The sequence below is a fragment of the Prorops nasuta genome, unplaced genomic scaffold (assembly GCF_024137725.1).
Source record: "Prorops nasuta isolate Cenicafe-Biocafe unplaced genomic scaffold, Cenicafe_Pnas_1.2 PNAS00001, whole genome shotgun sequence".
NCBI classification, from domain to species: Eukaryota; Metazoa; Arthropoda; class Insecta; order Hymenoptera; family Bethylidae; genus Prorops; species Prorops nasuta.
Window position 1 is genome coordinate 7,776,077 of NW_027116798.1, and position 25,826 is coordinate 7,801,902.

At 33.8% G+C, this 25,826-nt stretch overlaps 1 protein-coding gene and 1 pseudogene across 1 annotated transcript in view; one reads left to right on the forward strand and one right to left on the reverse strand.

Moving 5' to 3' along the window:
• Positions 1-25,826, forward strand: part of LOC136774330 (diacylglycerol kinase theta) — a 2,104,019-nt gene that overhangs the window by 1,655,252 nt on the left and 422,941 nt on the right. The window contains exon 15 of the mRNA XM_066728589.1: positions 16,306-16,588. Within this exon, the coding sequence (XP_066584686.1) occupies positions 16,306-16,588 (283 nt within the window). The remainder of the gene's footprint in view (positions 1-16,305; positions 16,589-25,826) is intronic.
• LOC136774401 (uncharacterized) lies at positions 2,136-3,476 on the reverse strand (annotated as a pseudogene).

Sequence of the window (25,826 nt, forward strand, 5' to 3'; positions counted from 1 at the left end):
CGTATAATTTTGCTAGCACAAATTATCGTATTAGGTCACCTGAGTCAGGGAGCACGAATCCCACTTCTGAATCTTTCTATAAGATGATAAAGAAAGGAATAACTAATAAGGTGAAACTCTTCACTATACCATACTTTATTACTCTTTCAATTACAGCTCAGTTAACGCTTAGGCCACTCGCACCTACACTGTCTCTCTATCTTTCTAATTTCTGTTTCGAACCTAGAGCGGGTCACCTACTGTTATCCCCTCTCTTTCATACACATATATTCGGTAGGAGTCTTACAAACGCCATACAAGAAATTAACAAGAGATTATAGACCGTATAGAGGCTTCAATGGGCAATTTTCTTCACTAATTTTGGATAGAACCAATTGATATGAAGAAAGAAACCTGCTGTCGTGACTACAACAACGAATCATTTCACTAGCTCTCTTTATCTCCTTTTCTGTAGGCGGAAATTACTAAAAATACTCTTTCTACAATGAAAAAGTCTGCATTAATTTTCAGTCAATAAACGGTCTTTCGTAACATCAATGAACTAAATTTATTGATATTATGAGTAACTAAAAAAAATGAATTATTCGTAATATTAATAAAATTAGTTTATTGATATTACGAATTATCGTTTGTTGACGGTAAATCAGTGCAGAATTGTTCTCAGTATATGTTGATGTATTCAATTTCTTGCGTGTTGCAAACTTCCCCATTTTCCATATAGAATCTAAGGCAATTATTAGCATTCAAGTTAAAAATAAGGATTCTTCAACGTGCTTGGGTTTCTTTCAATTAGTTACTTACAGACTTTAGAAAATAATTTATACCCATAATATCGTAGGAGTAACTTTGAGTATTACATCTTCGTCCTTGATGGATAGCTTTAGTTGAAATCGATTGTAGGACATATAAATTAGGTGTGTATTTGACTTACAATTAAAGATATAATTCAATTATACGATTCACTTTACTACTTATCGATTAACATTTAGTGCACATTGAACTATCCAATGGATTGCTTTTTATTCTCTCTGTTTCCTTCATAGATTTGCTCATTTCTTCAACGTTGAAAACGAAGGCGTATCTGCCGCGATTGCAGCTGCCACACATCCAAACTTCAAATTGAAGTGGTTACATTATCTACCTGAAAGCTCTCGTGACAAAGTTCTTAGAGCCATTAAAGCTGCTATGGCCTCGTGTGATGAATCAGCCGTTATTAATCCACAATCGGAACCAATGAAAATTAACAGCGACGGATTCGAGTGATTTCAGTTTACAGGTGGTAATTGGTAGAAATTCTCATGACGAGGAATATTTAAATTTTCTCAGGAGGCTACATACGATATGAAAATTCTTCATAAGTACTCTGCCGTGAGAAGAACATTCTTAAAATTCAATACTCCATTGTCGTCTTCTTCCTCCGTAGAAAGATTGTTCGGCCTCACGACAATGTGGAATATACCACGATTCAACAGGTTAACAAATGACCACTTTGAACGGCGTGTTTTATTGAAGGCAAATTTAAGGGGGTATCCTGCTTTGCTAGGCCTAAAAAACCGTTTTTTAGGGAATTTTTTTAAGATAGAAAAAAATAACCAACTCCAGGGAACTTTCAGGAATATTTTAGTATATAATTGAACATTATAAAAAAATTTTTTTGAAGAAAAATATCAAAATGCAGCCGATTATTAGACACATTTGTTGGGCAATCCGTAATCCGAGTCTTCTATTGGCGGGAGTGATAGAGTTCTTAATTTTGTTCTGAAACAGAAAGCCAAAAAAATATTTCATTTTCATACATGTATTTTCTATTTGAATCAAGAAAAATCCGAAGAAATTGTGAAATTTGAAATTTTTTCCGAATTTGAAGCAAAAAGTGCTCTTACGAGAAAAAAATCTCTTCAACGTGCTGAAAAAGTCTTTTAGAAATTTATTTCCAAAAACCTTTTTGGTTCATATAGAAGAGTAGAAAAAAATTGAAGCTAAAAAACTTCGGATTGTTACGATAGCTTATTTATTTTTTTGCAAACACGCCCGCCAGTTTAGAAAAAATGGAAAAACGAAAACTTGAGAAAAAGCGCTTTGAAGTTTATGAACTGGAAAAATGTTAATTTTCGACTACTTACGGCAATAATTGGCTAATCAGCTATTCCTGCGCCATACAATAGACCTTCAGCTTCCTCATGGAACTCATTTTGTTGAAGTTGTTCAAGTCTACGGGCCGTACGAGCTTCCTTACTGGAAAGAGACGAACGTCGTCTTTCTCGTTCAATCCGTCGTATGTCGACATTATCCGCAAACATTTTACATTGCTGGCCAATTTTCAAATGGAGTAATTGCATGGTATGCAGAACTGCTGAATATCATTCATTGAACATTCCTGCAGCAATATACGCAGCATTTTCTACGATTTTTTGACCAGAATTGAGATGTTTCGGAGTTATGCGCCAGACAGTGGAGTTGAACGATTCGTTCGAATTTTGCGTGTGTCCACCTAAGCATCGCGTCATGAGATCGTCATTCGAAAGTTCTTCGTAGATTGGACGAATATGTTCCTCCACTTTTTCGTCAATCAATCGAGCAGAATGTTTGAAGGATGCAAGACGATTCGTAGCTTCGGCTTTGCGCCATTCACAGCAGCTGTCAGTGCCTGTCGGACAATTCTCGTGACGAGGAGATTCATCAGTTGAACAATAATGATGCAGCGTTGCCATCACAGCTTTTTTCATATCTTGGACAGAATGAATATTCCTTCCAATTGCTAAACCATAATATATTATCAACTTTTTGATGAGACTCTCTGTTAGACGTTTTTTTCCTCCAAGCTTCTCTTCCTTCCTTTTATTTCGGAGTCGAGTACCCATGCGCTTTTGTACGTGTCCCACGCACTCATTTTTTGTCACAGGGTAATCATCACCATATGGATTCATTTTTACAATACCATTGAAAGTTTTCGAATCACCGTCATCGATGTAATTCGTATATTTTACTCCAAAATTTTCAACAGATCTCAAGAACATCTCCACGATTGAATCTACCTCCATCTTCCCTGCTGAACCATCGTGATTTGAAGAGCGTGATTCTTTATGATCATTATACCATTCTTCAAATTCTTCTTCGTCTAGTATATTCTTTTGTAAAGCACATGAATGACAATATGCACTTTTTACAATAATGTCGACTACTTTGCCAGAGTAATATGCAATGAGCGTTGTAACACCAAACAATGAAGTAAAACCTCGTTCATTCCAGGATCCATCGCCAGAAACTTACAAACAGTCAGCAGATCTATCATGTTCTATATTTTTTTCTTTCTCTTCTTTCACAGCTTTTTCACAAACGCTTTTGAACATTGATTTTGACGCTGTATATAAATGCTGCACAATTTGATCATACGTTGATTTTGCTAAACCTTGACATATATCCATAAGTCCACAAAACACATTGATACCCTCTCGTCCAACACCGAAAAGCCTCATAACAAAAACAATTCGTCTATTTATTTCGAATCCAGTGTTTATAAACGGTCCTGCATTTATTTCTCTATGACCACACATAAACGATAATACAATTTTGAAACCTAAGCCTCGATGTCCGCTCTCAGAAAATTGTATATTTTGTTTGCAATATCTGCAAATTACGATATCAGAAATTGCAAAAAATACTGTGACAAACTCGATTATTCGATAGCAGTGAGTTGGATGCACAATGATGTTCTTGGTGCTAGCGGTGGCTAATTTTCTCTCAATACTACTTGTGTTGCACTCTGTAACGTCTGATTCTGTTGTGAATTGATTACCATGGAATTTTCGTTTCCGTGGTTTTGCAGCACGATTACTATTCGATTTGTCACTTTTCGGATAACTAGACATGATTATATTGAAGCGCACTCGTCAATAGTCAGAGCAGAAGTAAACGTTACGCCACAAACAGCTCTATAAGAAACAGGTACACACAGATTATATACCGATGACACATACTAAGGTTCAAAACACGCTTCTATGAAAGCAAAATATTATTTCGAACAGCTGCTGAACCTTTTCAGGTATATAGTTTCGAGTTTAGAGACGAGGGGAGGAGCGCGTGCGTTTCAGTCTGACCGAGCACTGACACTTGCTCGATGCCCCGCTGCGTTTAGTGCTGTATCTTCGGAAATACTGCGAATCCGACTTTATAACTTCGGATATATGTTCTTATACATATAAGGAATAGATTTAAGCAATAAAAAAATCGATTTTTTGAACGTTCTAAAGCAGGATACCCCCTTAAAGAAATGTATAACTAGAAATTAATAAAATATATATTTGGATTATTAATTAGAGTAACAGGTATATGAAGTTATTCCGTATTTTATGCGATTAATATCATAATCTTATTGCTTGGGTCCCAATGCCAGAGCAAGTATACCCATTATGTAGGGAGCCTAGCTGCAGCGAAATCAGGCCCCATTAAATGGTTTGTCTTAATTTTGGACTTATTCAATTTCCCTGAGTGTACATATCTATGCCTTCCAAATGATAAATGTAGATTTGATGGAAGTGTTTCAGAATTAACTTTACATGAGCAATTGATGTAGCAGGTAAAAAAGTTTATTATCTTTGCTTTATTGCCACGGTATCGGTGATATTGCAGATAAGTCACATGGTCTTGATATTCTACTCCGCCAGTGAAATACGGACCTCAGAAGACGTTTGTTTTGTTGCCAGATAATATTAATTTATCATTAGAGTGTAATAGTTTTTATTCTGTTAAGGGGATCCACGACCGACAAAAAATTTAATTCAAACTTATTTCCGAAAATAATAAAAATATGAACTTGTTAGTAGAGGTTGAATTTACTCGATTAACAGTGTTTAAGAGCGCTACAGGCTCAGAATTTCATTAAAACAATTTTATTGTTTATAAAAATTATACACAATAGTATATTTGAAAATATTAGTGATATTGAAAAAAGGGCGCTGTAGCGCCTTCAAGAAGAGTTCTATGAGTAATATAAAACCAGAAAGAAGTAAATACGTCAAAAAATGTCGAAGATTCTTTTGAAAAACTAATGCAGTTATTCCAATATGAAATTTGCCGGCTTTACTGACCGAGAAGAATCGTCATACGTTAGACAATGACACGTATCAAGAGACACGGTAGTGTATCGACGGCAAGTACATATATATATGACGTCGAGACACTACCTTATCTTATACGGCAAGTTTAGCCGCCCTAATCTCAAAATTATTTGCAAACTACTTTATCTATGTGAATTTATACATGTCATGAATTGAGAATTATTTTACTTTAAAACATTTTACAAAAGCTTTAAAATAAGACCATAAACATCAAAATCCGTTAATGCAAGCTTGATTTATCATATTCTCTGATTTCGTTTTTATCAAAAAATAATACAAATTACTAGAAATATCTGTAGCATTTTATTCCCCTAGAACATTGTTGCCAGAAAGTAGACCGTCGGTATGCAGAATTTCCCCCTCCACTTACAACCACAGATGCAGGCTCGTTTGCGTGAGCCATCCCCGCTTCTACCGCTGCTCGATGGTGACGAACACAAGTTAAAGCATGCATACATGTATCGACTGGCTTCGCTCGCTCTCGGCTATCCTCAGATTAAAGACAGGGCGGTGATACTTTCTCGGACCTCTCTGTCTTTCTTGATGTTAGCATCTAGCAGACGATTTGAGGGAAAATCTTTCCGCTTCGCTTTGCCGAAAATCTATGAATATTCGATGTTATTTACATTTGCAGCCTAATGCCTTTATACATGTTTTTCAGCATATTTATTTATAAGCATTGACTTATTATAGTGAATAATAATTTAAGGAAATGCGCATGTGATATGTAGTAATTACTTTAAATACAATTTTATGGTTATATTTCACTTATTTCCGTAAAATATGCATTTCTTTAATTTATTATTGATTTTTGTAAGTCAATTGCCATTAAAAAAAAATTTAATCTTAAAAAAAAAAGAAAAGTACCGAGCAGAATCCGAACCCGGTCCCACGAATCGCACCCGGTTACCTTACCGCGTAGACCACGAGGCTTCTTCGGTGCACCATAAACAGAAAGTCTTCTTAAGGACTTGAAATCTTCTTTTGAGCCGTATAAATAAACGAGCAACCGATAGCTTTATTCATTATTATTCTGTCATAATGGTGCAAAGATTAAAGAATAATTATATATTGAATAGTTTTCAAAAGCTTTTCCAATATCCAAGAAGGAAGATAAATAAACAACGATCGTAGTTTTCGTACTTGGTTATTGGAAAAGCTTTTGAAAACTATTCAATATATAATTATTCTTTAATTTTTGTTTCATTATCACAGAATAATAGTGAATAAAGCTGTCAGTTGCTCGTTTATTTATACGGTTCAAAAGAGGATTTCAAGCCCTTAAGAAGACTTTCTGTTTACGGTGCATCGAAGAAGTCTCGTGGTCCAGGCGGTAAGGTAACCACGTGGCGATTCAAGGATCCGGGTTCGATTCTTGCCGAGTACTTTTACTTTTTTTTTAAGATTAAGTTTTTTTTTTTAATGTCCATTGACTTACTAAAATCAATAATAAATTAAAGAAATGCAGCTTTGACAAAAATGAGCCATATATAACGATGAAATTGTAGTTTAAATAATTATTACATATCAAATACGCATTTCCTATAAATTTATTATTGATTTTTATAAGTCAATGCATATAAATAAATATGCTGAAAAACAAGTATAAAGGTATTGGGCTGTAACTGTAAATAGCATTAAATATTTGTAGATTTTCGGCAAAGCGGAGCGGAAAAATTTTGCCTCGAATGGTCTGCTAGATGCTAACAGCAAGAAAAACAGAGAGGTCCAAGAAAGTATCTCCGCTCTCTCTGGAATCCGAGGATAGCCGAGAGCGAGCGAAGCCAGTCGATACATGTATGCATGCTTCTACTTGTGTTCGTGACAATCGAGCAGCGGTAGAATTGGGGATGGCTCACGGGAACAAGTATGCATTTGTGTTTGTAAGTGGAGAGTGTAATTCTGTAGACCGGCGGTCTACTTTCTTGCAACACTGTTTATATTTGCTCTGGTACCTTTAAATAATAAATCAAAATAGTATTTTAACATAGAATATATAGTAATGTACAACTTTAATTTCCACACCCTTTCATGCAATACAAATTTCATTTCCTATTTCATTAGCTCTTTGAGTGGCATTTACGCCATATGGCGTGATGAAATGTTTTAGTCCAAAAAAAAATTAAGCTTTTCCAGTTGCATTCATCTGATTTGTCAACCTTTCTAAATATGAACATGACTTTGAAAAGTTAATATCAAAATGCGTACACAATATAGTGGATACAATAATTAAAAAATAGATGATTTTTTGAATTTTTGTATTCGGGAGTTTTTAAAAACGAATATATTACTGAGAACAAAACAAAAGAAAAATATATCAAGAGACACGGTAGTGTCTCGAAGGCAAATACATAAAAGTAGAAAAAGTCATGCCTCTACCGCCGTCGAGGCACTACTCTCTTATACAGCTAGTTGGGGCGTCCTAATAATCAAACTGATTTTTCACCGCGAATAATCCATTGCCATTATTTAAGTAAAATTTTTTTAAATGGTTTTGAAAAAGATTTCATTTGCGCCTAAGAACATCAAAATCGGTTCACGCAATCCAGAGATCTCATACCCTGTTAGCTATATATATATATATATATCGAAAATAAAATTTTCCTTCATAATCTTCTTCCTTCTACTTCTTTTTCTTCTTCTCCAGCCAAAGTGTGTCTCGAGCTGAAGTTGGTCATTAAGAAAAATGACGTCATTTTCACAACGCTTCCAACATAATATACTCAACGGCCAAACTATATATATGGTTGTGAACTGTCAACTAAAATCGATATAATCGATATAATTATTTTATCGACTATATTGTACTGTAAATTGTAATGTGAGGTTATTATTATTTAATGCAGATAGGTTATTCATCGTGTTGCGATATTGCATCTGTTAAATTTCTAAAATCACAAATAAATTTAATTAACAGTGACAGAAGGAATCGCGAATTAGATAAGTAAAACATTATATTTTACAATACAGGATGTAGTATACTTTGTGGTACTTTGTGGGGGGGGGGGTATTTCTTTTTCAGATTAAATTAAAACGTAACATTTTCATTTTAATTGTTGAGGATAGAGCTGACTGGATTAAATAAGATTAATATTTAGAACTCTATGTCAATGAGAAGTATATTTTCAAAATTAAAGTCCATGGGTCATTATCAGGAGGATATTAATTGAATGAAATTGTTAAAGTATTTCATAATCATATGCTCGACTTCCAGGTGTCGAAATCATTAATAAAATTTATATTTAACTTTTTCTTTTTTTTAAACTGATACGGATTTCAATTGTTCGATAGGTTATATGATATATTCGAACATATATTTCAGATCAAATTATAGTCATGCTTGTTTGGAAAATATGAAGCATTCCGATGAACCTTCATTTACGTTGAGTACAAGTTGACTAGTGTTTGGATTTAAGCTAATTATATGATAATAGATGTTTACAAAAGATACAAAGACACCCAAATATTACAGATCTTTAGTCTCAAGAAAGATAGGGCAACATCAAATACTGGTAAGTATTAGAGATGCTTAATGTTCCTTCAAATATTTATTTTCTTCGAAGCTTGAGATTATTAAATGATGAATTTGATTTTAAGTTTACTCGTGGTGTCGTCATTTAGTATTTTACAGTCACTGTGCAAGTGTATTATAGCAAACAGTAATACTTGTGCTTTGACTTAAATACATTTGGTACAATTGAATTAAAAATCCAAGGAGAAAAGTTCGCTCGCACACATACTGACTATTGGAGTTGAATCAACAATTGGGCTTTTCACTCCTGCATTCTGGTACTAGAAACAGGCAAAAATGCAAGTATTGAAAGATTGGCAAAGTAAGAATAAGCCAATTTCCAGAAAAACATCATCCATTGCTCAGTCATAATTTAAGGATGAGACTCATTGGATGAAATTCTGCAAAATTGAGTTAATAACTGTTGATTGTTTTTCTCTGTTATCTATGCTAGTATTCTAGGCCAAAGGCAGTATACTGGTCATTGGTATAGATGAAAAATTGCGTTTATTCTCAATTGAAACTCAGTCCAAAAATTAATGGTTTCCACTCCATTTTGCAGCACCAGAAATCCGACCAGTTTCAACAGTGTATAAAAATTAGCGAAACGAACATTTGAGGACTCTGGCACAGGAAATGTTATAAGGACGCGTCGCCAATGTATCTCCTATATCACCTTTGTCAAGAATTAGCAGCATAAATGTGATAGTAATTGGTGCTAAAGAGAAACGTTGTATGCAAAACGACATTGTCAGCTTTGAATATATGCTTGATTGTAGCTTATTCAAAGCTTTGCGAATTACTTGTCCAGTCTTGCCCCAATATCAACTCAAGTAGTTGATGAAACTACTGAAGGCTGGCAAGATCAGATGGTGGTAAAAGTCAAATGTTGACATACAGAAAATGTAAATTAATTAAAACATACATTTTACTTAATTATTTTTATATGTTGAAAGTATGTTTATTGATTATGAAAAATTTAATCAAACTTTTATTATAGTGAAACTGAAAACATTAAACAAGTAGCCGGGGCATTAATTATGAAGTTCATTTATGCAGAATGCATTACAAATATCAATAAATTCAATGTGTTGACTGTGATATTTTTTCAGTATTAATATATATTATTTTATTAGTTAAGCGCTGCTGTTTAAAAAATGAGAAGTGTGGAAATTTTCTTTAAATTCCGTAGAAAAATTACAAGAATTATTTAATTTTTTAAATATTATACTCTTACAAAACGTTAAGAAATCCCACAAAAAACAGACTTCGCCTGTAAAAAAGGCGGCAAGTACATAAACCATATAGCATAAATAATATAGTAAAATTATCCAATTAAAAAAAGTAGTGAAATCCAAATATTAGGCAAGTATATTTTTTCACCTTAGCAAAAGTTAAATTTTTGAAAAAGAAAGGAACAACAAAGCTACTTTCGGGGCCCGTAATGTCCATGCACAGTGGGAAATGAATCGTGTGATTCAGGTATAGCGTAGTGTAGCAAATTTTATGTTAGAATAAAGAGTGAAGTTAGCCGAACTACATACGATTTTATTTCTCACTGTACATAGACATTACGGGCCCGGCAATAACTTTTTTGTTCCTTTTTTTTTTCAAAAATTTAACTATTGATAAGGTGAAAAAATACACTTGCCTAATATTTGGATTTCACTACTTTTTTTAATTGGATAATTTTACTATATTATTTATACTAGATGGTTTATGTACTTGCCGCCTTTTTTTACAGGCGAAGTCTGTTTTTTGTGGGTCATATCGTATATCATTCTTTTTACATATCTTATTTCAATAAAATGTGATGATAATATTTCTATGATAAGAAATTTGGATGTACAATTTCTATAATCTATGTAACATCTGTGTAGATAATCTTGTTTTCCTTGATAGTCAGGAAGATTTTGCTCTGTATTTGAACAATAGTGTATGCCTTGCAATAATTTATGTAAATTTCTTAAGGTACCATTTACTACTTTTTCAAAGAATTCTCTTAATTTTTTAACAAATTTATCATCTGTTTTCTTACAATTGAGCTGCAATTCCATACTTTTTTATCTTTACTTCTTACTTCAAAAGGTGGTAAAACATTCATAGCTTTACCGTCTACAGTTATAATAATAGGATCAGTCCCATTATAAGGTAAATATGTGTGCAGTTTCAGCGAAATAAAGTTCTAAAGGAGTTTGTCGTAATATGCCACAGAAAATTAAAGTACTATTATAAATATTATTTCAACTCACTGTAATGCGTTAGGCATATCTCTATCTTTTGCTTAACTTGTATTAAAATTGTCGCAAATGATTAATATATTTTTTGGAAGGTGTGCATGCACCATTTTACTACTTGTTGAACTTCTAATCTGCTTTATGTTTTACCGATGGTATATCGAGATATTTAGTAATGTTTGAAACATATTTTTCATTTTTTGTTCCGTTTTAATGTTATTATTAGTTGCATTAATATTTTTATATTTACAAATAACATTTGCAGCTGCATGTATTTTTAAATATGATTTGCAATAATTATTTGATGATTTTCGTATTTTCCTATAATCTAGTATGTCTTGCTTGTGTTTTTTATAATAGTCTTTCATTTTTAGCGAAATATTTTCGACATTTCTTTTATAACATTCTTTTTTTTTCTAATATACCCTTAATAGAGATTTTTTTATTGCTATAAAGATGGTTTTCGTAGTAATATTCCTTTTTAACCCTTAGCGCTCCGTTGGCTCCGCTACGGAGCCATCCGTCATTTGTTTCGTAGCTCCGTAGGCTCCGCTGCGGAGCCCAATGTTTTTAACATGATTACGTTTAGGATGTTCCGGAATTGTCGGCGTTGGCAATTGTTATGTGTAATTAAAACATGCTTTGTCTCTCTACTGTCTTGTTTGAACTATTTTTTGGCTTATTATATGGTTAGAAACATGGAGAAAAATAATTATTATGATGAGGATATGGAGTTGAGTGATAGTGAAGATGTGTTTGATTTTCGAGTGTTAAAAGATATTGTGGAAGACAATGATGATTGTAATTCTAACACTTCAAGTAGTGGTTCTGAAATTATACTACCAAAGAGACGACGAATGATGGTTATTGAAAGTGAAAGCGAAGAGTCGCTGGAAGACTTAGATGAATGGCGTGATGTCACGGAAGAAATAGATATGCCGGATAGAATTCCTTTTAATGTATCGCCAAAGGTCATTGGACCACAAATTCCTACAAATATTGTACAGCCAATACAATATTTCAAATTATTTTTCACAAACGAATTGGTAAATGAAATTATAAAAGAGACCAACAATTACGCAGAAAATGTTCTAAGGTATAAAGAAATATCTAGTAATTCTATTTGGCAAACATGGCGTGCGGTCGAAGAGGATGAGTTTTGGGCTTTTATTGGAGTTATTATCAATATGGGTATGATACCTCTGGCGAATATGCAGGAATACTGGTCAGTTAAGGAGAATAGTCACATCCCTTTCTTTAGTACAATATTTACAAGAAAGAGATTCATGCAAATATTTTGGATGTTGCATTTAAAAACACCGGATCCAGCGAAAAATGATATTAGAACACGTATTCAACGAGCATCTAATTTTTTAGAATCTATAAACTCAAGATTTTCAGACTATTTTATACCTGGAGAAAATATATGCGTTGACGAATCTGTAGTCAAATTTAAAGGAAAGATAAGTTTCATCACGTACAATCCCAATAAACCTACCAAGTGGGGCATTCGAGTATACGTTCTAGCAGATTCCGAAACTGGATATGGCTATAGCATTCTTCCATATTATGGAAGTATCACTTCCGAAAATCTGCCAAGGCGAGATTTACTGGTCAGTACCAGAATTACCTTGCATCTGTACCAACAATTATTAGATCGGGTACCTACCGCAGAAGGATATCATATGCATACCGACAGGTATTACACTAGTATACCCTTAGCTGAAGAATTAAGAAAATTGAAGTGCCACTTAACCGGTACCATACAAACTAACAGAAAAGGTGTTCCAACAAGCCTGAAGAAACCAAAATTAATTAAAAAAAAAACTGTCGCATACAAACGAGGAAATACAATGCTCTTAGCTTGGAGGGATAAGAGAATAGTAACGTTATTGAGTAACTGGCATAATGCTGGAATGATAACCACTAATAGATTTATTCGAGGGGGTGCAAACGAAATAATTGAAAAGCCAAGTGTAGCTGTCGGGTACACAAAGTCGATGGGTGGTGTTGATCGGGCTGATCAATACGCCTCATGTTATTGCTTTTTGAGGATGTCACTTAAGTGGTGGCGAAAACTATTCTTTTGGGGAATGGAGATATCAATCATTAATTCGTACATCTTATATAAAACTGTACAGCACAATAAAAATGAGAAAGCACTGACGCACTTAAAGTACAGGAAAATTTTAGTCGATCAACTCGTAGGAGATTTTCGTCAGGAGAGAACAAGAGTTTCTACATCAATTTCTGAAATCAGACTAAACGGAAAACTGCACATAATGAGGAAAGGTTCAAAAAAGGACTGTGTTGTGTGCTCTACAAGGAAACAAAGGGATGGCAGGCGTCAAACAAGTGAATATTGTGACACTTGCCCAAATAAACCCAGAATGCACATGGGAGATTGTTTCAAAAGATATCATACCATGGTGAAATACAAAATTTAAAATTTATCTTTTATTACAAGAAGAAAGTGCATATGTATAAAATAAATAAAATCAAAAACGTTTACAAGCACGTGTAATTTTTCTCACTTAATATAAGACTCCTTCTTCTCACACGTTCCGCTGCGAAAATGTGGCGGAGTTGGTGGTAGGCAGTGGTACAAAAACGTACGGAGCGCTAAGGGTTAATCCAATTTTATCCTTAACATTTTCGTAATATATTTTATGATTTTTCCTTCTTCAACATTTTACTACTTGACTTGTCGATTCGTTAGTAACAACAATTGTAGTTATCGCTGCAGCTGTGATACATGAATTTTTGTTTTATTATCTAAATTTTCATTCTCATTCTCAATTTCTGTGCTTTTAATAAATTTACAAGTAGTATTTAAATTTGAGGATTTCTTTTTATTGTAAAGTTCTCTGAGTCTTTTTAAACGATTTTTATATTTGTTGTCATTTTCATTTTCTCTTAATCTTTTTTTTTTGTGCCTTTTGTAATTGATCGAAAGATATAATTTTAATGTTTTCATTAGGTCGTATATAATGATTGAAAAATGTTCTAATCGATTGGTTTGAAATAATTCAAGCAAATTCGGCCGAATGAACTTGTGGTGGTATAAAATATGATCTGGTTTTATTTTATGTAAAAGCGATATAGCAAAAGCGATCGCGCGCACACAAATACACTTGAATCATTAGAGTTAGGCTAATATTGTACTAATGGAAACTGAATTTTGTTTTTCTCAAAATTATAGAATGGGAATAATTGTTTTTAAAATATCTTATGATGCTTATGTAACCGTTTATGATTTAAAGAATCATAAATAAATATACTTTTGCCATTATAAAATGAACACACCCAATGTCTACCAATATATGTATTTAATTTCTGTGAACTATGCAATATTTAGATATATTTATTACCATAAGTTACCGGCTTTATTGTGTCGGATAATTGAATTCTCCACGTATTACGTGGCCTAAGATTGGAGCAAGCTTGTAAAAGCATTGCAAATTTATCCATATGAGCATATGTTAACCATTCTCCTAGAAAGCTTATATAAGCATTATATTATGAGACTTTCCTCAAATTATTAATTTAATAATCCGTTTTCAAAATATCTATATGGAAATTAAAAATTAGGTATAGTGTGGTCAAACTGAGTAAAAGGGGATAATGTGTAGGTTTTCACACATTGACAGCCGGTGACCAAAGAAACATTTAAAGCCTGAGCGCTGACAATGTATCAGCCACCCTGAACGTCAGCCTTATTCGCTTGTTTATAATCACTAAATAGCCAAAAAAAAAAAAAAAATTAAAAAATTTTAAACAATATATTTTCGTAAAATAGTATATTTTAAAACCCGCGTTTTCACGGAGTCGGTGCTCAAGCAGCAGACTCAAAAACCTGCGTTTTCGCGGAGCCGGCTGACAATGTGTTAAATTACTTGTCGTCTAGACATTATCGTGCCTCTTGATCCGGGTCCAAATGAACTCCCCACGATGATCTCTTAACTCATATAAGGCCAGTTCTTTTTCGCTACACTATCAAACTGGTGCAATTAGTTGAAATGATACAAACATGTTTTCTCACTCTAATTCATTGCACTAATGCACCTATGCAAAGAAAATAAGCAGACCTATAGATGTATGGGCTTGGACGTTAAAGTGGGGAAAGCGTGGAGACTCAGACTGGTTTCACTGATTGGCGTTTAGCTACCTCTATCCGTCAATTATATTAGTTTCTCTTCTCTAAATCGTCCTCGAACCTGTCTTCTCACTTCTTCTATCTCTCTTTCTCACGTTTCTACTTAATTTAACTACCTAAGGCATCCTCTCTGTTTTAGGTAGTTCTTTCTTAAAATAATTGAAAAAAAATCATTATTTCATTTATTGTGGGATTGGGACAAGTTAGCCCGAAGCAATGTCGAAACCCGCATAAAACCGAAATTTGCCAAAGATTAGACGAGGGAATCGTGATCACGAAGAGGAGAGGAGTCGACGGTACGCGATAATAAAGTAATGAACGACTAGCGTTTCTTACCACGTGCTGTATTTATGTTAAGACCATCAAGTATAATATTAGCCGAATTGAGTGATTTAATTTTGAATCTAACCTTAAAAATTCTACATTATTTTAATAATATTAATACGGATGGAGAGTTGATATGGTCATTATAGTTTCCTCGCCTACTGGCAATAAATAATCTAGCTCTTTATTTTAGTGGTTTCCCCAATATGCCTAGTTTACTTAAATAAAAGATGCACATGGCTATCCACAGCAAGGTAATGAGGAAAAGATAGAGACCGGATGTACATAGTCTCCTTATCCTACTTTTGTTAATATAATAAATTAAACAGTTTTTTCCTTAATTTATTTTGAAAAAGAACTTACGTAGAAAAGAGATAATGGCCTAAGGTAGATAGGTAGATTACGAACAAGAACGAGAGAGAAAGAGTCAAGTAATTTAGAAGAAAAAATTGCTATGAATGTCAGTGAGGTAGCGATGTCCTGATGCGTATGATAACATAAAGCTTACACTTCGTCTGTATAGTTTCTCTCTCTGTCTAGTCTTCATCAATGAACGCTTGATCTTCCACCGTCTCTTTTCAGCATCGATTGAGCAATTGGGATGGCCTAAGTGTTTCACCTTGTTCATATCTTCATTTATCCATGAATCCCAGATTGAATCGGCGATAATCGATATCCTAACCTCAGCATCTCCTTATGTATAATCTTTGAAATCAACCCCCTCCCCCTCCAAAGAAATTTGACATTAACTGAACTCAGTGCACAGCCATCGCAATTAATAATAATTGTATTTCCTATAAGTACGTGTATGTAGAGAGTATGTACACCTAATCAGTATGCCATTGTAACATGATGGCTCGTATTTTTAATGCCTTACACGCGACCTCTCAAGATCCATCCATGTATTCGCATATTCATGAATATAATTGACACAAATTAATAAATATTTTTAATTTCTAGTGACTACCAGTGAAGACAATACACAAATATTTGTAATGAATAATTATTTTGGCATTGGAATTGACGCAGATTTATGCTTGGACTTTCATAATGCTAGAGAAGAAAATCCAAACAAATTTAATAGCAGATTACGTAATAAAGGGGAATATGTTAAAATGGGTTTAAGGAAAATGGTTGGACGTACTTTATGCAAAGATTTGCATAGAGAAATACGACTAGAAGTAGATGGGAAACTAGTCAAATTACCACAGGTGGAAGGAATAATTATTCTTAATATTTTAAGGTAATTCTATAATTTTTATTGCTTTTTTTTAATAATTGCAGATTAGAAATATTAAAAAAAATGCAACGACGTTCATAGTAAAAATTTGTATACAAAAAATATTTCCTACAGTTTTTACAGTTCAGTGACTGAGCAGAAAAATGGCCAAAGCTTTCGAAAATTTTCGGACTCCGTCGATTTTAATAAAACTTTAGGTATAAATTTATTTTACTCTCTAGATCAAAAGTTATATACGGTATCTATCAGCAATGATGCTCTTTTAATTTTAACCAAATATTCTTGAGAACAAACTAAATAGAAATGTCCTATACTATAACATCCGTAAAAGCATAATCGTTGAGATAAAGTAATTTTAAATCGATGAATCAGGTCTTTGATTCAACGGAAAAATTACTTTACTCTCATTTTCGTTGGCAGTCCTCTTTTGAAAAACAAAAGAAGTTCGTAATTCACCGTTCTGTATCGCCGTACGAGCACACATACAAAAACGCACGCAGCTACTCTGATAATTAATATTTCTCTTAAAGTCTTATATTCCTGATCCTAGTGCTGTATAAAATTTGTTTTCTGTCAATTTTTAAAGAGATCCTCAAAAGCGCCTATGAAGTTGAAAAATCTGGACAACGATACAATGTCATATATGGATTAATTTCCAAGTCGTTTTATATTTTCGGTGATGCACCCTATGAACTACTATAAGTAATTGATCCAATAAAGTTCCCTGAAAGTAAAAAGTGGAAGGATGTTTTCAAGAACAAAAAATTGAATGTAATTTTAACTAAAAAATAGTTTATTCAATAACCGTTAAATTGTTGATCAAAAACAAAAGTTTTAACAGTGTACAGTAATTGTGTGAAGGCCGCAAGGGAAATTGTATAAGCAAAAGTTTTGCAAAAAGATTGCTCAGTAGAGTCGAAAAGAATCACTAAAAAATGCTCAGAGTGATCCCAACCCACGAATGTAATACCTATGTATTGAGAAAGTGCTATCCCAGCCAAAAAGCAGTAATTGTCAGGGCCCCAAGAAAAGGTGTATCGCAACTGAGATCCTCAGGCCACGATACGAAAGAAGATACGGAGAATCCTCTTCTAGATGCTACAAGAGAATTTTGAGGATAGGGATAGCTCAACGGAATGCCTGGCGGAGTCGCGGGAAGGTGGGTGGATGTCGGCTATAGCTTGTTCGGATAGCTAGTGTTATACTGGGGTAAAATAAAGATTAATGTGCTAGATCCTGGGTTTTAGGCAACAGCAAGCTCGTACGGTAAAACTGGGCATATAAATATCTCACAAGTGACGTCTTATAAGCGAGATTGCTTCGATTGTTGGCCACCTGGCGGCGAAAAGTTAAAGGTAGAAGGAATTTTGTCCGAAAAATCCCTAGGCCAAAACTTACAGTGCATGCGGTTTTCTATACATTTTTGATATATGAGTAATTATCGTGTCAGGGCTCGTTTAAATTGGAATAGACTGCTCATTTGACATTTCTGTTTGAATGTGTATGTGTGAACTGCAGAATAATGTGAAATAGTGGAGACAGTGCATAACAAAAGTTATGGATAAAATAAATAAAACGTTTTTATAGATAAGTATATCAAAATGTTATATCGTACAACACTGAATAGTCATAAACCATAATGAATATTATTTTCTGTGAAAAATTTATGATATTTTGGGAAATCCATCAATTGTAAAATGTTTTCATCGCTCTCCAGTTCAGCAATTTGGAGTGACAATATTATAATAAATTATCCTAGAAAGAAAAGTAGCTACCAGAGATAATAAAAAAAATATATTTCCATATATATTGTGATGTGACCAATTCTACCCGTCTTGGTGGCGTCACAAACCTAATTGCTAAAGCCCGCCTCTTGCTCTCGTTCATGCCCTATTGCGTTAATACTTTAAATAATGTTAATCGGAACATTCCTGACTTTCTCGATTACCATTCGATGAACATGTTAAACTAAGATTTTACAGCCAAGGTCGGGAGAGGCTCCAGGATTGCTGCGGAATCCCGCCACCACTAAAGGTTAGAGACCTCATTTCTCCCTTCATTTCATGTACTATTTATACCGATACCGAACAGTCATATTTAATTCTAAAAGTTATGGCTCTTTTTGACCTTCTTTCCGCACCTTATTCGCTCTAAAGTTCGTAATCACTTGTAAAGCGTGTCGACCTGAGTGGGCGCCTTGCCTCTCCGCACTTCTAACCAATTGCCAGCTCCAGGGAGGACCATACCACCCACCAAATCATCCGAAATGGCCCCGCAGCTTCGCCCTCTCACTTTCCAAACCAAGCATAATGGTCGATCCTCCACCCAATAAGACTGGGACCGAAGGAGAGCGCTAGATGTCGCTACACCAGGCAACCTAAGCCTGAGCTAAATTAGAGTCCTCTAGATATAGGGAAGAACTATATCCAGACGAGGTAATTACCGCCTAGCCGCATTCGCTGGGAAAATCTATCGAGGATTGACTCCTAGGCAGAATCAGCCTACATCTCCCGCTACCGCTGCCGCAGACGAAAATATTTATAAGGTAACAGTCTATTATCTTCTTTTTTAGTGGTTTTATATAAACGAATATCTGAGCTTTTTTCATTTTTAGTTTCAGTCGTAACAACTGTACTTCCTGCCTTAGATAATGGTGATACTATCGGCTTTTTATAAAAAATCTCATGCATAATTTAAAAGTAAAGAATTAGTTAATCTCATGTTTTTATCTTATTTTAAACACAATAACAATAATACATACCTCGTAATATTCCCAAGTTTTCCTGTTGCTGCCTGATTTATTATTATTATCCAGGATAGATTTATAAGTTCGCTTTAAAGTATTGAATTTGGCTCTACACTTAAACCAAGATATATCGTAGCGATGTGTATCTATCATACTCTTAAAAATATATTTCCAAATTTGTTTTATTACATATTTTGGTGAACTGAAATCAGCTTCGTATTTTTTTTATAAATCTATTAATAATAATGTTTCTGGTTTTGTCTAAATATGCAAATCTGTCTATAAATTAATTTAATAATTAATTCATTATTATACCAACTAACAATAATTTATATAACCAGTGTGTTTAAAAATTACCATTCCCTTCCATAACTTGCGGTTCTTTAGGATCATCCTCATCTCAAAAATGATTATTATATCTTTATAAATAGTCTAGTTTTGCCGGACATAATAAATTTGAATAAAATTAATACAAACCTTCAAATTCTAGGCATGCTTCTTTAAAATGATTATGCTTATGTTTATCATGTTCCATTTGGATGTTCCAGATTCTACATTATCTAATATAACATAAAAATATATATAGATATATGCGTGTATGTATTGCATATTGAATTTGATTTTTGCATAATAAAGTAATACGAAACTTGTCATAAAATATTTTTACCTTTTGTGGAATCCTCACTCAGTGAAATTTCTTTTGCATGCTGCAATAAACTATACGCATAATCTGCATCTGTTAATATATATTCAAGAAATTATTATTGTAAAGTATTTTTTGAACTGCAATTAAACAATTGTTAAACGTAAACTACTAATTACAAAAGCTTTTTAATATTTTAATAATTTTTTAATTATAATCTTAAAATTTATTCAATCAAATATCTCAAAAAATTTTAACTTACCACTTCTTACACGACTAGATTCTTCTTTCGACACTTTTATTTTGTATGCCTTATTATTTTCTTCACTATCCAGTAATATAATTTCTTCTAATTCACAAGCCACATTCAATTTTAAAATCTGGGGTAGCTCTGAGGAAACTTAAGGTTAAGGAATTCAAATTCATACATGCTAATACATACTGCTTATTACGAAAAGTGTGTACAGAATAGGGGCTATCGCGGATAAATGTTTCAAGTGTGTTCTAAGATTATCGTGAAACCGACCAAGATGACGTATTACTACCTTCACATTACCTCTTGAGCTGCAGCAATCGTAGCAGAAAATGATGTAAAAATTTATTACGTTTTGATGACGTAGTATTACTTTTAAAGCCCACTATTAGCAATTTTGAAACGACTCATGGCAATACTTACTGCACTATTAGTGCTATCAGTGAATTTTGAAACACGCCCTAAATGAAGTGAATTTTTCCTTATTTACAGACAGCAAATATACCGATCCCTCAAAAGTATTCGCGATCGCCTCAAAAAGAAAATATGAATCATAGCCGGGTAATATAGAAAATTCCGGAAAAACATGCGAGTCTTTAAAGTTTAAGTTGCAATTATTATGAGCCGGTACTCTATATCTACCAGTTAGGTGATCATGATCGCGAATATGCACTTGATTTGGAAGAAACGGTTTTCCGCAAATGTGGCAATTAGGTTCACTGTAGTGCCGCGAAATTTCAACATCACTAAGAGTATTCATCGGTATTACAGTCTTCAATTTTTCGCTCACGATGCATGCAATGCTCTCGAGCTCGCATACGAAACATTCCATGCAATTAGCACCTCGATGTGAATTTTAACATGAGAATGATGCATCGCGAGCACTATTTAAATAATACCCTACACTAAAAGGCACATGTTTCTGATAATCGTAACTATTTTTATTACTACTATTAATACTATGTCATTTTTCTGTAGTAAACATTCAAAGTCCGCATAGATGACAAACGGCTCTCTTTCACTGTTCTTCTGTTCTTAAACGATACCCAACAGTTTTTTGCATTCTTTGGCAGTATGACATGGATGTTGTCATTAAGCTGCACACAATCTCTCTCATGAACCTGAAGTTTATCTGCCGTATGAAAATAGTGTAGACAGCTAAACAAAAAAATTAATATGATTTTAGTATGAATATAATATTTATGTATACATATATTTGTACAGCCATTACATACCGTTCACAAATATGAATAGTATGTCCCCTTTTATTTGTCTGGTTGCTTATTAACCTAGAAAGATTTCGTATATATAGAAAGTGTGCATTTCCTTGGTCATCCGTGATAAGAAGGAGGTTAACATGTCTTGATCGCTTTATCTTCGTTAGCTGAAGAGGTGTGATGTTTATTTCAGTTTTGCTTTCATTTTCCTCCTCCATTGTGAACACATTGACTGAAATGTCATTATCCGATTCAAATTTCGGTATCTGTTTCAGGGTGGTTGGAAACGTTAAGCTTCCAACGTCTAAAACAGACCGATAATGCGGATAGGAGGATGTGCGGTAGGTTTTGGCGGGTGGTTTTGTAGGAAAAAGCGCTACCGTCACAGCCCTTGCAAAACATGCACTATCCTCATTGTCAATGTTTATCACAGCCCTTTTATGTATTATACTGAGCGGTAGTTCGACTCCACATCCAGCACGCAGTGGATTATAATGATTTATATTGACTATCAAGTTCAATATTCATTCCAGAGCCCATTCACTATCGCGTTTTTGAAACTCACTCAAGTCATTCAATATTGTCTCTACAATATTTTGCCTCTACCAATCGCTAAAATTATCAATTTTATATAAAACACTATTTTTTGTACTAATGTTCTTATCATCACTAATATCCTTACTAATAAATTGACCATTTAACACACAGTTTATTTTAACACAATTTACACTACAGAATACTTTATTTACACGGGTATGTACAATTTCTTCTGCATTTAACAGAAAATCACGTGGTTTTATATAATTTGAGTTTATCACCATACCACTGCATATTCGACTATTAAACGCTGATTCAAGCTCTTCCTAAATGAGTCCTTCCGTAGCATTGGAGCCAGAACCAAATTTAATGAAACTCTTTACCTTTGCCGATCGGAGGAGGAGGCATTTAATGCTTGCGATCTCGGCAAAGTGTTTCTGTCACGTGCCTACTGAAGCATTTCGATCAATGTTTCTTAACTCCTGAATATAATCACGACATTCGCGGACCCATGTAGAGTATTCATGCTCTCTTCTAATTGAGCTAAACTGTTTTCGAAGTTCGGTATATATTTTGTAAATGTATGATCACTGGAAGATCTCTGATAAGTTGCTTCGTGTCCAACAATAAATCGCTGGGTAAAACGATAATGAAACTTTTCACCCGCGATGAATCTTTTTATAATTCGTATGAAGATGAAATTTGATATACTTAGTTATCTATATGTGTGTATGTTAAAATCGTTTAAAAATATCAGATATCAGATATCCAATATGCTGATTCTTCATTTTAAATACGTGCCGTGAATCAGAATAATAAGAATACTGCAGGAGTTTAATACAATAATGCAAATAGAATTTTTAAGCTGATTTATTTATTCCTTTTTTCTCATACATTAATTTCATATAATAAACATCCCTCAATGCACACATAACATTATGGTTTAGACAAGTAGGTAGGTGTATATTGCTATTACTATCTTTCAGTCTAAAATCGCCCCACTCATATTCATCGATATCACTTATAACAAAATCGTAGATATTACTAAGCCAATTCTTCTTTTCGAGTCCCTTCACGAAAATCTCTTCATCCTCATTTGAACTCACATATTTCCTTATAACCTCTTTGTATCTATAGTAAGGCGAATAACCATTCATCCAATTTAAACCGTGATGATCATAATATAACCAGCTAGATGGAATGAAAAACAAGAATCTCATCACTTAAAAAGATACATATTTGGAAAATCAATTATACTTACTTTGATCGCTTTATCTCCGCCTCATTTAACCATGTATATGGAAACGGTGGTGAAAATAAAATGTGAAACACTTTTCCATCGCGTAAGACTGCAAATTCTTTCACTATGAATGATTTATCTTTCAATCGAAAACCTTGAAAATCCTCAAATTTTGGAGTCATCGTTTCAAACTTCAGGATTTTTTGGACAAATTGAGTTAAACTGTTGTCCTTGCTTCTTCAACCGATTTATTTACTCGAGAGAGAACTGGACAGTAAGTTGCACCCCAAGCACACAATGAATAAATCAAATATTTGCACATGTTATTATATATTAGTTTAAAAATTGCTGAGCTGTGAAAAAAAAGTAACACACTCAGCTACATTTAGGGTAAAACGGGTTCAGCGGGGTCAGTAACATGCTAAAAGGTTCAAGGTTACGCGAGCGAAAAAATCGCTGCAAGGAGAATCTCTCTCTCTCTCTCTCTCTCTCTCTCTCTCTGTTTTGCCATTTCGGAAACTGCTTTTACCGACTGGGACCTGACGTCAGAGGAGTTGGGGTGTGACGTCAAAAGGCCGCAAGTATCCTCGCGCACCCCCGCAACCCTCTTGCCATTACTTGCTGCGAGCTCACGTGGAGGCTCCGATTTCCCCCATCACCACTTAGCATTTCTTGACTCCCCCCACTACCTCACAACCAGGCTGATCCGAGTGGACAGGAGGAAGGGAGGGGGGGGGGCTAAAATCGGTATAGCTTTTCTACTAATGTATTTATGTAACATGTAGTAAACCACCGTTAATTTAATTAATGATTTATGAAAATGTTAAATTATTGTGCTTATCTGTAGTTTTACAAAAAAAAAAAACAATTCAATATACTCCATAGACCAGCTGTTACCAAAATGAAACAATTAAAACCATTTTGTAAACTGGATAAAATAACGTGTATTGTATTGAACAATCGACAAAATCAATATTTGACTTTTGTATAGGGACAATAAGATTGGAAACTTCATTTTATTTTAATTCGTTCTGAATCTCAAATACTACGGCAGCGTTGTTATTACTATACGTTACAAGAGTTCTTTCTTATAACTATTTAAATATAAATTGTTTCTAGCGAAATAATATTCTTGTTAAATTGTATAGCCGTGTGCCACCATAGATAAAATTCTGCAAAAAATTAAGCATATTTTTCAGTTTAATTGTGAATAGGAAAAAAGTTTTGAAGTGTGTGCCGGACTCATAGGTTACGAAATAAAAAAGATTAAATAATTATAAAATTTTTTTCACTGTTGAATTAAATAAAAAAATTAAATTAAAAATATACATAGAAATGTACATAAGAAAAACTAAATCTACGAATTTTTGAAAAATATTTAGATAAATGGTCAACAGTAACGAAATTATTTGAAGAATATATATTTTTATAGAATATATATTAATAAGAACTGTTTTGGTGGTTGTAAATATCTCTAAAAATCTTCTTTTAGTACACCACTACATGTAAAATTATAAAGAATTAAATCTTTTTTGTGGGCACTTTCTATATCCTGATTGGGTAATACACTTTGTAACGTACCTTTATTGACGGAAACGTAATTGCACTTTATTTGTTTTTCAATTTTATAAAAATTGGTTACAGTGATCGAGTCAATTATTGGTCAAATTTATCTGTTTCCATTTCAATGCTTTTTGTTGTTAAGGACTATCTTAATTACTTGTCATCTTTTTTTTACATATAAGTGTTTCTTGTGGAGATCTCAATAGTTTTTTTAATGAATCAAATATTTTAGGAACTTTTATTTTACTATGGAATACTGCTAACCTACACATATCAAGAGACACGGTAGTGTCTCGACGGCAAGTACAATGACCGGCAGAAATGGCGTCCCTTGATGCGTTTAGGAACCGCATTTTAGGATCCTTCACTGTATACTCTATTCTGCTAGGCGGAGATAGGGGAATGGAACGCGATAACTATAGTAGTTAGTTTATCTCGCTCTAAATGCGTGAGTGCGAGAGAGAGAGCTTTATACGGCATAGCAGGGCAAGCCAGGCGTCCCGAGGCTTATTTCTATCTGTGCCATTGCCTATGGCTATCTCTCTCGCTCGGTAAGAATCATTCGTCCGTCCTTGTTTAGGTCAGTTCTACGCCAATGGATACTCTCTAAAGAAGATTTTCTCAGGCGACACCATTGAAGACTGCGATTACAGCGGGGATTTTAAAATACTGTGCACCTGTCACTGTCAAACGTCAGTATTAAAGATTATTGTCGCTTACAGCGTTTGGTGCAATTAACATTATAAGTCTGGATTATTATGTGATATTCTGTAATGCACAAAAACAAATGCCGAAGAAGCGAGCTCCTGCTCATATGGATTAGATTACAAAAAAAGCATAAATATAACATGGTATATTTTAAGGTTTGCAAAAATATTTTTGGAGGCAGTAGCAATGCTTCTAAATAATTAACAAAAAGAAAAGATAATAATGCTTTTAAAACGTAAAATAAAAATATCTCCCGCGGGACTCGAACCACCGACAAAAGCGCTCTAACTAATCTTCGAGGCAAGCGACCTAGCCATTGAGCCATGAACTCTTC